This window comes from Nomascus leucogenys, chromosome 22a (assembly GCF_006542625.1).
Source record: "Nomascus leucogenys isolate Asia chromosome 22a, Asia_NLE_v1, whole genome shotgun sequence".
NCBI classification, from domain to species: domain Eukaryota; kingdom Metazoa; phylum Chordata; class Mammalia; order Primates; family Hylobatidae; genus Nomascus; species Nomascus leucogenys.
This window is the reverse complement of record NC_044402.1, coordinates 2,204,825-2,217,788: the sequence shown is the minus strand read 5'-3', so window position 1 is coordinate 2,217,788 and position 12,964 is coordinate 2,204,825. Positions and strand designations below refer to the sequence as shown.

Genomic DNA, 12,964 nt, shown 5'->3' with positions numbered 1-12,964 from the left:
TTCCAAATTTTATCTATGATTTTAATAAGGCCATCAGTTTCCTGTTTGGGGTGTCTATTGTATGTGTCAAAGGTGAGATGCTCTTGTTCTGATAGCTTCCCAACTTCCAGAAACTACAGCATGCATATATTATTATGGAAGTGATAACAGAGAAAGACTGCATTTAGCACTCTCATGGCATGGTCCTATTTTACAAGCGTTACCCAAGAACATATTAACCCCAGTCTAAAATGATGGTTAAAGAAGGTACTTTTTGAACAATGTTTCAATACCTCTTTATAACTTACCTTGGCAACCAACATCTGCTGCTGATTTTCAATCTGCTGCTGTTGCCTAGCTGCCATATCTTGGAGCTCTGAGAGGGTAAGTTCAACACGTGGATTCCCAACCTAAACAAAAAGCACTTATTTTGGAACACAAGTTTATCTGCATAATTGTCTTTCTCTAGTGTTAAAACTCACACATATCAGGACTTTAGATAGGATCCCTAGAAGTTAGGAGATCACCAACTAGTTTATTTTCTTGTAAGAACTTTTCCTAATCGTTGACTGCTTTTATTAAATATAACTGTTTTTCTAATGCATAAACATCAGATACTGTATTTAGTAAGGGCTCAAGTTTAAGCAAACATTTGCAAATGTGTATTATAAGTGACATTCCTCCTTCTGGAATGACAATTTAGTAGGTATATTTGAGCAAATGGGGCTGTCAAATGTTTAAGGATACACAACCAAAAATATAAATATGCGGGTAACACCTAAGAACAAATGTCATCTCACTATCACCTGACCTCAGGAAATGAAAATATGTAACAGATTCTAATATATGAATAACTCACTAAAAACACCATATGCATGACTTACATGAAGAACACATCATCTGAGAGAATTACATATGTGAAATCAACATGCAAAGTAACATCTAGAGGAATGCAGTTGGCTGTTTCTCCATTCTCCATTCTCTGTCAGTGATGCCCTGAACTAAACACTTTACATATATGGACCCACTTCGGCCTCAGAATGACCAATGAGGTAGGTACTGTTATATCCCCATTTTACAGATAAGAAGACAAGCACAGGGCAGTCAGCTTGTGAGGCAGAGCAGAGATGCAGAGTCCATGTTCTCGACTGTTACTCACAGTTCATTACTTACTAAGCCCACACCATGTGCACTGTGTACTGTGACAGACATGCTATGAGCACTGTGCCATATGCTCTTCAAAACAAATCTGCATGGGGTTGTGGGGGTTATATGAGCCCCCATTCTGGGTGAGGGGCTATGAGGGTGAAGGGAAGGAGCATGCCTAGAGGCATGCAGCTCATTAAAGCCCTAGAGCTCCATTCTCACAAGCCCATCTCCAAACCCTTCAGTTCTGAGCAGGGAGGCCACGCAGTTCCTCCTCAAGCTCCCACGTTCTACTTCTAGGTTCATATATACTCTTAGGATACCTTCACCTTCCGCCACCCTTAAACCTCTTATAATTCTCTTTTTTTTTTTTTTTTTTTTTTTTGAGACCCAGGCTGGAGTGCAGTGGCGTGATCTTGGCTCACTGCAAGCTCCGCCTCCCGGGTTCATGCCATTCTCCTGCCTCAGCCTCTCCGAGTAGCTGGGACTACAGGCGCCCGCCACCATGCCCGGCTAATTTTTTTGTTATTTTTAGTAGAGACGGGGTTTCACCATGGTCTCGATCTCCTGACCTCGTGATCCGCCCGCCTCGGCCTCCCAAAGTGCTGGGATTACAAGCGTGAGCCACCGCGCCTGGCCTAAACCTCTTATAATTCTTAATAGTCAGTTACAGTTCCTGTTCCTCCAGCTCCATGTCTTCCCTAACTTCTATGATGTTTGAGCACATTCTTGACTCTTGAAACATGGGATCAGGATTTAACAGTCTTTTTTTTTTTTTCTTGAGACGGAGTCTCGCTCTGTCACCCAGGCTGGAGTGCAGTGGCGCGATCTTGGCTCACTGCAACCTCTGCCTCCTGGGCTCAAGCAATTCTCCTGCCTCAGCCTCCCGAATAGCTGGGACTACAGATGCCCACCACCACACCCGGCTAATTTTTGTATTTTTAGTAGGGACAGGGTTTCACCATATTGGCCAGGCTGGTCTTGAACTCCTGACCTCGTGATCTGCCTGCCTTGGCCTCCCAAAGTGCTGGGATTACAGGCATGAGCCACCGCGCCCGGCTGGATTTAACAGTCTTAACTGGAACTACCATTCTGTTTATCTAAAAATCCTGAAAAAGCAATATGGTACAAGATTTTTTTTTTCTAATTTAGAGACAGAATCTTGCTCTGTCACCCAGGCTGGGGTACAGTGGTGCAATCACTGTAGCCTTAAGCTATCCTCTTGCCTAGCTAGGACTACAGGCACACGCCGCCATGCCTGGCTGATTTTTAAAATTTTTTGTAGAGGCAGGGGTCTCACCATGTTGCCTGTGCTGGCCTCCATCTCCTGGGCTCAAATGATCCTCCCACCTGGGCCTCCCAAAGCGCTGGGATTACAGGTGTAAGCCACTGTGCCCAGACTTAAACACTTTTTGACTAGAGGAAAACTATGTCTATTCAACAAATCTTTCAATTAAGATTAATTTTATAATTTCACAACTTGAAGAAAAAAAAAAAATCAAAAACTACCTTTCTGATCTCCCCCACCAAAGGCTTCACAAAACAATGAAAAGAGGATAGAAGAGAAATTTAACTGTCTGGTGTTCTGATGTTTATATCTATGAATAAGATAGAGCTTATTAAAACATTTTACTTACCTAAACCAAAAAGTATTTTATTTGCCAATCATACATTTATACTCTCTTCATGTTGCATGTGTTTTTCTAAGTACAAAATTAAGATACGCCATGTTGTCCTAAGTAATTCATTGTATCTTACATATCAACTTATAATGAAATTTTATTGAAGATCTTCCATATAGAAAAGTGTAATAAATCATAATGTACAGCTGAATGAGTTATTTCAAAGTGAATATGCCTGTGTGATTTAATTGTATTTAAACGGGTTATAAAAACATAAGCTACCATAAACCTGTAAGTCAACACGTATGTAACAATTTACATTTTAGTAACTGTGCAATGTGAAAATTTGGGAAAAAAGAAGCACTTTTTCTGCAATTTAAAAAAAAATGAAAACCCTTCAATGCAAACTGGATTTTTTAATAATAGGCCTATCACTGTATTACACACAAACTAATCCCTATTTACAATTTTAAATTTTTCATACAAACTCAATTTATTCAAACAAACCTATTACCTAATTCTTCCCTATTTCTCTTCATTGACTGCATCTAAGAAGAAGAAGTCAAATTGCCTGTTCCCTCAGGCAATTCAAGGTCCCTAATTATGGTAGAGTTGTCGGATGAGTTCAGCTCCAGGTCACACAGAGCACAAGCCACTTCCAACAACTAAGTTAAATTAGCAGCAAAGTTTTCTCAGCAACAGTCAGGCAGGTGCCTACAAATACGGGACCCCCAAAAAGGAAACATCCCACCAGCCTTAAACCTGCTCCAATGATCCCTTCGGCAGGGACTACCACCTGTGGCCGCAGGGATCCAGATCTCCTCTAACACCGATGTTCACTACCTGAACTCTGGATTCCAGGAACACTGTTCCTGCTCCTCATGAACCCAGCTCACTCTCCAGCCTCACACCAACATCACTTGTTTTCCACAATAAACACAGCCCACCCCGCCTCAGGTCTAGCTAGCTTCCCATCCCGACCCCAGCATGAGCAGACGGAAATAGTTTTTATTATCACTTATCTGATCATATCACTGCCTTCTTTCTCCAAACTTCCACAAATCTACTTGCGGAAGTAAGAGACTTCATTAGTTAGCTTACAAAATTTTTATAAACAAAATATTTGCCTTTGCCTCTCCAAATATTAGTAAGAAGGCTAGTTTTACAATTCTATTTAATGTACTATTGAAATATTTTGCTAATATGTGGCCAGGCATGATGGCTCACGGCTATAATCCCAGTTCATGAGTTTCAGACCAGCCTGGACAACACAGTGAAACCTCATCTCTACAAAATACACAAAAATTAGCCAGGCATGGTGGCGGGCACCTGTAGCCCCAGTTACTCGGGAGGATGAGGTGGAAGGAATGCTTGAGCCTGGGAGGTTGAGATTGCAGTGAGCTGTGACTGCACCACTGCACTCCAGCCTAGGGAACAGAGCAAGACACTATATCAAAAAAAAAAAAAAAGAATTTTGCTATGTGCCAAAAAGTAGTAAAGACTACAATTCTACCTATGAACAGAGGAATTCATCATATTACATACCTCATCCAATATCTGTCCAGTTACTGACTCTTCATTATTGCAGTTCTTGAAAAACTATGCCTTTTTTTTTGTATAATCTTTCACCTAGAAACACTACATAGGCCGGGCGCAGTGGCTCACACCTGTAATCCCAGCGCTTTGGGAGGCCAAGGTGGGCGGATCACGAGGTCAGGAGTTCAAGACCAGCCTGGCCAACATGGTGAAACGCTGTCTCTACTAAAAATACAAAAAATTAGCCGGGCTTGGTGGCGGGTGCCTGTAATCCCAGCTACCTGGGAGGTTGAGGCAGGATAATCGCTTGAACCCAGGAGGCGGAGGTTGCAGTGAGCCAAGACCATGCCACTGCACTCCAGCCTGGGCAACAGAGCAAGACTCCATCTCAAAAAAGAAAGAAAGAAAGAAAAAGAAACACTAAATAATGCTCTATAAGGAGTGGTATTTTGACATTACAATTTCAGGCAAATATACATACTAATTTAGTCAACCCAATTGTTCCTGGTCAGAGAACAGACGAACAGACTCTGGTACAGATTTGAATTTTGTGTCATGCTTGGATAAACCCCAAATATTCTGCTTTTGCTTGGCATACACATGCCAAGTGCCTCAGAGGCAGGAGAGCATCTCTGATGCCTGTTTTGTTGTGCACGTGTGCTGGCTCTACCCGCTCTGAAGTGCTCTCTTGTTTAGCTTTTGTTACCCTAAAGTTGCTTTCCCGTCCTATAACTATTTTTATTATAAGTTCAGTCACAGTGCAATCTCCCCAAACAGCATCATCATAACCCAGAGACGAGAGAGAACATGTATATGTTTAAAGGAGCTAAGCTACAGTGTAAACGATGGAGGTTTAACTATGAATGGTGCTTTTTCCTTCAATGCCTAACATACATTCCTTTGTGATTACAAAATCAGTTAATAGAAAAGACTAGTGGATTTTGCCAGCAATTAAACATCTACTAGCAAATGGGTCATTTCAGATGTCCTTAATCTTGATATGCTGATTTTAATATTCAGCCAAATTACTTCATTATGGTTATAACAGACAAGAACATCTCACACCGGGGCCTGTTGTGGGGTGGGGGGAGGGGAGAGGGATGGCATTAGGAGATATACCTAATGTTAAATGACGAGTTAATGAGTGCAGCACACCAACATGGCACATGTATACATTGTAACAAACCTGCACATTGTGCACATGTACCCTAAAACTTAAAGTACAAAAAAAAAAAAAAGAATGTCACTACAATATTATTTGGAATAGGCAGCCACTGCTGCAGCTGCCGCAGCCTCTGAAAGCCTGAAAAACGGGAAGCAAGAGCAAGCGAACGACTCAGTCCCTGGGTGGCAGCAGTGGCCGTGGAGGTGAGACGGCTGGGGGTGGGGGCGCTGCTGCTGCAGGGGCAGGCGGTGGCAGCGGCCGCCAGCTCCAGCCATGCTGAATAAAAACAAGAAGAAGAAAGAATCACCAAAAGCAGGGAAGAGTGGAAAAAGTTCAAAAGAAGGACAAGACACAGTAGAATCAGACCAAATTTCCGTCAGGAAAAACAGCCTTGTTGCTGTCCCGTCTACAGTATCTGCTAAAATAAAAGTACCAGTCTCTCAGCCCATAGTGAAGAAAGACAAACGGCAAAATTCTTCAAGGTTTAGTGCAAGCAATAATAGAGGACTTCAAAAACTACCATCCTTAAAAGATTCGTTGTCACCAGCACTTCGTGATGGTTCCTGGGGTGGCCTGCAGCAGCTTTTCCTGCAGCTCCCTCACACTGCCAGCCCGCAACAGGGATGATGAGATGGACCCGGATTTCAGAAACAATAAAATGTGGAATGTGTCCATGAAATAGGGTTGAAAGGTTGACTTGGAACTCAGTGGGCCTGTTGCTTTTCTCTATGAAACATCTGTGGCTTCTAACCATAGTGGGTCCGTTTAGAAAGGGGGGGTCTGTTAACTAGCACTGGTCATTGTTTAATGGACCTTTTAACCTCTTTCCCATCTGCGGCGGTTATGTCTCCTTGTAAGTTCATTTATTCTTTTGACTGTTCTGTTTGTGTTCAATATTATTCATCGGCACTTTTATCTTTAATTATCCTATGTCTTTTATTTTAACCTTTTCTTCATTTATTAAGTTGAATAGAGAGTTCACTTATTTTTAGTTTGCTTTTTAATAATAGAAGAATTTAAAGCCACGTATTCATTCTGAGTGTAACTTTCAGCCCTATCCCTAGATTTTATTTTTTCCTTAACTTTTCAAGTCACAGGCTTTTCTTTTTTAGAGTTAATTGAGGCATAATTTACATATCCTAAAATTCACCCATTGTAACTGGAAAATTTAGTTATTTTAGCAAATACACAGAATTGTGCAACCATCACCACAATTCTGTTTTAGAACGTTTCCATCTGCCTCCAAAAGTTACCTCGTGCCATTCACCATTAATTTCCACTCTGGACCCCAACTGCAGGCACCCACTGATCTGCTTTCTGTCTCTAGACTTACTTTCTTCCAGATACTTCATATAAGCGAAGTCATACCATAGGTAGTCTTTTACATCTGCTGTAAGGTTTTTGAGGTTCATCTGAGTTGAGTAGTTTCTTTTTAATGCTGCATCATATTCAGTCAGATGGATATACCACATTTTGTTTATCCGTTCACCAGTTAATGGACATTTGGGCTATTTCTTAGCTGGTACGAGTAACAGTGCTGCTGTGCACATTTGCATAAAAGTCTGTGTGAGCAGATATTTCATTTCTCTGGAGTAGATACCTAGGAGTGGAATTCCTGGCTTGTATGGTAAGTTTATGTTTAGCTTTTTAAGAAACTGCCAAACTGTCTTCCAAAGTGATTGCACTATTTTACATTTCCACCAGCAATGGACATCAGTGTGTCCACATTCTTGCCAATATTTGTCTTTTTGCTTATAGCTGAATTCTTGTGGCTGTGTGATGGTGTCTCACTGTGGTTTCCATTTGCATTTCCCCAATGACTGGAAATGTTAAGCATCTTTGCATGTGCCTGTTAGCCACTTGTCTCTCTTCTTTGATGAGATGTCTATTTTTAAGTTGGTTGTCTTCTTGTTGTTGAATTGTAACAGTATGTTATCCCAGAAATGAGTCCTTTATTTTATCAGAAAATACAATGAAAATAAATTATTATAGAAGTACAAAATACATCCACAATGTTAATTATTGTTGTCAGTAGACATAAGATTACCCTGTTAAGTTGATATGAAAGTTTCAAAATGCTTATTCTCAATTTCTGTTATTCATTGTAAATCTTCAGATTTGTCTATATGTGTCAAACCTTTCTTTTGAGCTTTTAATTTCAGGGTTTTTTTCATTTGTGAAAGTTCTGTTGGGTTCTTTTTTCAGTCTGCAGTGCCATTTTAAAATATTTTCCTATTCTCTTGAACATACCATCAAAACTTGTCATTTCTTTAAATAAAGTAAACACAGCTGTTTTTTTTGTTGTTGTTAGAGACAGAGTTTCGCTCTGTCGCCCAGGCTGGACTGCAGTGGTGGATCTCGGCTCACTGCAAGCTCTGCCTCCCGGGTTCATGCCATTCTCCTGCCTCAATCTCCCGAGTAGCTGGGACTACAGGCACCCGCCACCACGCCCGGCTAATTTTTTGGATTTTTAGTAGAGATGGGGTTTCACCGTGTTAGCCAGGATGGTCTCGATCTCCTGACCTTGTGATCCGCCCACCTCAGCCTCCCAAAGTGCTGGGATTACGGGCGCGAGACACCGCGCCCGGCCAACACAGCTGTTTTATAGCCTGTGTCAGGTCATACCAGTATCTGAGGTGTTTGTCATATTTTGTTCGTGATGTCTTATTTCCTTGTGTACCTGATTTTTAAAAATTGTATACTGGTCATTGTATTCAGATTATTTGAAGTAAACTGTAACCTAGAATCAAAAAAATATATATTATTTGGAATAAAAAATTCCCTAAGCTTTCAAGCTCCAGTGAGGTGACATGAAATAGTTAACAGTTTCATGCTCATTCCTTTTTGCACTTAGTTTATATGAGAACACACCTTGTCAAAACATCCACCTCTGGCCTCTCTCCACCGAACTCCTCTCTCTCCTTCCAAGCCTGGCTTCCTCCCTAAATTCCCTATTTCTATGAATGGCTCTAGCCTTTTTCCAGAAGCCTCAGCAGCAACATCTTTGACTGAACCATCCTTGTCCTAAATAAAAGCTGCTGCTCGAAAGTGCTCTTCATGACCTCCCACATCTGTGCTTGCCACTGCGTTCTAGAACCAACACTTTCCTGCGAGCATATCTCACTCATGCTCTTCATGCTGCCCACAGTGCCCTTCCCCCACTGCTTCCTCAACTCTGCCTATCACTTAAGACCTAGGAGGCAATGCCATCTGCTTCCTGAAGTTCTTCCTGATTCTTTAAGGACTCTCTCATACCATTGTTTTGATATTCAGGATGTTTATTCACTTTCAGAGATGGGAAGAACTCAGTATTTTTTAAAATGAATTCTTGAATTCATTCTAGAGATTCAACAATTAACATGTAATGAATGCCTGCTGCATATCAGACATTTATATATACCCAAGTTTATAGCTGTCTTAGATGATGCTTACAAAAATCCTAGGAGGAAATTTTTATTTTTTTATTATTATTATTTTTTTGAGACGGAGTCTAGCTCTGTCGCCCAGGCTTGAGCGCAGTGGCAAGATCTCAGCTCACTGCAACCTCCACCTCCCGGGTTCAAGCGATTCTCCTGCCTCAGCCTCCCGAATAGCTGGGACCACAGAAGTATGCCACCATGCCCAGCTAATTTTTTGTATTTTTAGTAGAGATGGGGTTTCACCCTGTTATCCAGGATGGTCTTGATCTCCTGACCTCATGATCCGCCCACCTTGGCTTCCCAAGGTGCTGGGATTACAGGCGTGAGCCACCGTGCCTGGCCCCTAGGAGGAAAATTCTTAAGCTTATTTTACAGGTGAGAAAGCTAAGGCTCTGGGCAGCTGGTTGACTGGCTTTCCCACGCTTATGTGTCAGGTCAGAAGCAGTGCCAGGATCCTAGCCACATCTCCTGACAGCAAGCAGGCACTCTTTCCATCACATGGGAGGTGATGCCCTTGCTACCTGGCTGCAGCTTGGTATACGTGGTTGCTCCTAATCAACAGCCATTTATTATGTCAAAGGGTAAACCAGACACCATGAAGATATCTTAATAATCTAAATCATATGAAAATACTACTTTTTTGTTTGTTTTTTTGAGACAGAGTCTCGCTCTGTCACCAGCTGGAGTGCAGTGGCGCTATCTCGGCTCACTGCAACTTCCGCCTCCTGGGTTCAAGCGATTCTCCTGCCTCAGCCTCCCAAGTAGCTGGCACTAGAAGCACGTGCCACCATGCCCAGCTAATTTTTGTATTTTTAGTAGAGATGGGTTTCACCATGTTGGCCAGGATGGTCTTGATCTCTCGACCTCATGATCCGCCAGATCAAAAAATGATCAAACATCAACAATTTCACATAGGTGGAACTAATGGGAAAGGATTAATTTCTCCCCCTTGCAAAACATAAAAGTTACTTGAGTCAAGAATAAAACAATTTTAAAAATAAGATAAATGCAATAATGAGAACTCTATAGGCAACTTTTTTTTTGGAAGATTATGAGAAGTGACCAAATAAAATAGACTTAATGTCACCTGCCCAGTAACCCCGAAGGGCTTTGGAGTGGAAGGATCACTTGAGACCAAAAGTTCAAAGCCAGCCTGGGCAACGTGTGACACACCATCTCTACAAAAAAATTTAAAAATTGCTGGGCATGATGGCGCACACCTCTAGTCCCAGCTACTTTGGAGGCTGAGGTGAGAGGACTGCTTGAGCCCAAGGTTCCAAGCTGCAGTGAACTATGATTGTACCACTGCACTCCAGCCTACGCAACAGAGCGAAACCCTGTCTCTTTAAAATAAGTAAGAAGTGAAATTTCTTCTAAGTGGTAATTTATAGATAACTGGATGCCTTTTCTGCTTTTATCACCATACCCTTGAAACTGTATTTTCAAATACTTCCTTTGAAAGTCTCTGAGATTCCAGGAGTTGTGACACCATTGCAAAGCACAGCAAACAATGACCTCACAAGGCTCTTGTCTCCAGTCTCATTCCCGCCCTGCTCTTTATCTCCCACTGCTGATACATAATTCTTGCAGGCCAGCACCACAGAGATCTTTCTAAAACACAGCTTGCTTAAAATCCCACAAGATTAATCTGAACTCTTAGCATGGTGAAGACCTGGCCTCTCCTGGGCTGGTCCTCTTGCTCTCCTCCCTCTCCGTGTCCCCTCTCAGTGTCCCTTCCCCCTTGCCTGTCCCTCACTTCATGCTGCACAGTCCTGTTTATAACTCTGTCACCATACAGTTTCATGTCTATTCCTCTGTATCTTTGTAGAATCCTCTGATTCTTTCTTTTGGGAAGTATTGCCCAACATCAATCTTGATAAAGTTAATCATACCCCTTTATTTTGGTGCCTTATTCCACTTTTACTACACTTTTCATACTAGCATGATTTGTTCACACATCTGTCTCCAAAAATACCCTTTCTTTCTCTATGAAATCTGAGAGGATACTTTAGGTGGCCTCCACTAACCATCTTGCTTTTATGTCTTTATTCTGTCTACAATTAAAATAAGTTGCATAGAATTGTTTTAAAAATAATAAAGAGAGAAATTCTAAGCCTCCGTGGTAGTCACCTGAGTGTCTGTCTTTTTTTTGTTTTTTTTTTTTTTTTGAGATGGAGTCTCACTCTGTCACCCGGGCTGGAGTGCAGTGGCGCAATCTCGGTTCACTGCAACCTCCGCCCCTCAGGGTTCAAGTGATTCTCCTGCCTCAGCCTCCCGGATAGCTGGGATTACAGGCGCCCACCACCATGCCCAGCTAATTTTTGTATTTTTATTATTATTATTATTATTATTTTTTGAGGCGGAGTCTTGCTCTGTCACCAGTGGAGTGCAAGTGGCGCCATCTTGGCTCACTGCAACCTCCACCTCCCAGGTTCAAGCAATTCCCTTGCCTCAGCCTCTCGAGTAGCTGGAACTACAGGCGTGCGCCACCACGTCCATCTAATTTTTTTGTATTTTAGTAGAGACGGGGTTTCACCATATTGGCCAGGATGGTCTCAATCTCCTGACCTTGTGATCCGCCTGCCTCAGCCTCCCAAAGTGCTGGGATTACAGGCGTGAGCCACTGCACCAGGCCTAATTTTTGTATTTTTAGTAGAGACAGGATTTCACCATATTGGCCAGGATGGTCTCAATCTCCTGACCTTGTGATCTGCCTGACTGCCTCAGCCTCCCAAAGTGCTGGGATTACTGGCATGAGCCACTGCACCAAGCCTAATTTTTGTATTTTTAGTAGAGACGGGGTTTCACCATGTTGGCCAGGCTGGTCTCAAGCTCCTGACTTCACTGATCCACCCGCCTTGGCCTCCCAAAGTGCTGGATTACAGGTGTGAGCCACCCCACCCAGCTCTCAGTATCTCTTTAAACTGTACATGTTTTATACATGTTCATATACTTCCGTGTATATATTTCACAATAAACAATAGAAAAAAATTAGACCAAATGTCTAGTATTTTACTTGTAATTTAATCATCACAAGATTTAAAAAGACTATAAATATTTTTAGCAGTTTACAGAAAATGTTTTTAAATTTGTCTTTGTTTTACTTCCACACTGCACTGATTTTTTTTCTTTCTGTTTTTTGAGATAGAGTCTCGCTCTGTCGCCCAGGCTGGAATGCAGTGGTGTGATCTTGGCTCACCGCAACCTGTGCCTCCTGGGTTCAAGCAATTCTCCTGCTTAAACCTCCCAAGTAGCTGGGATTACAGGTGTGTGCCACCATGCCAGGCTAATATTTGTATTTTTTTTTGGTAGAGACGGGGTTTTACCATGTTGGCCAGGCTCGTCTCGAACTCCTGGCCTCAAGTGATCTGTCCGCCTCGGCCTCCCAAAGTGCTGGGATTACAGGTGTGGGCCACTGTGCTTGGCCTACACTGATGTATTTTTAAATTTTTTTCTGTAGAGACAGTGTCTCACTATGTTGCCCAGGCTGGTCTCAAACTCCTAGTCTCAAGTTATTCTCTTGCCTTGGCCTCTCAAAGTGCTGGGATCACAGGCGTGAGCCACAACGCATGCTGTATAACTAGTTTTTTTAAAAGTATAAGCAGTTTCTCAAGTAAAATGTCATTTCAAAAATGACAAACATCCCTAATGCAAAACTCTAGCAAAATAATTAGAATAAAACCTACTTATGCTCACGTAATATTCATCAATATGAAATCATTCCTCTTTATTCCTATCTCTTCAAGGTTATATATCTTCAGGTTTGAAGAGTAGGTTTTACTTGCCTATTTAGCAAACAAAAAATAGGTGATAATGATACCAAGATACCTTATAAACACGGATGCTCATTTTTATCACATAAATTATATGCTCAGTATTCCCAGTCACAAAGGTGGCAAAAATATAAAATGTTTAATAAAATCAAGTCTAACATCTCATTAAATTCTGAAGCCAGAATATTTCATATTTCAACAATTACTAAGTCTCACAAATTAATAAGAGCCAATTAGATATCTAAAATGCATACTGACTCCCTACCCCCTGCAATAGTACTTCAACATGCTATTTTAGTCTATAAATGTGAATAACTTTTTTTT

At 41.7% G+C, this 12,964-nt stretch overlaps 1 protein-coding gene across 2 annotated transcripts in view; it reads right to left on the bottom strand.

Annotated features, from left to right (window-relative positions):
- The window catches only part of PPP1R13B (protein phosphatase 1 regulatory subunit 13B), a 123,164-nt gene that overhangs the window by 22,517 nt on the left and 87,683 nt on the right, over positions 1-12,964 (bottom strand). For both annotated transcript variants that reach the window (XM_030803748.1, XM_030803749.1), the window contains exon 5: positions 288-389. In XM_030803748.1, coding sequence (XP_030659608.1) covers positions 288-389 — 102 coding nt within the window. The remainder of the gene's footprint in view (positions 1-287; positions 390-12,964) is intronic.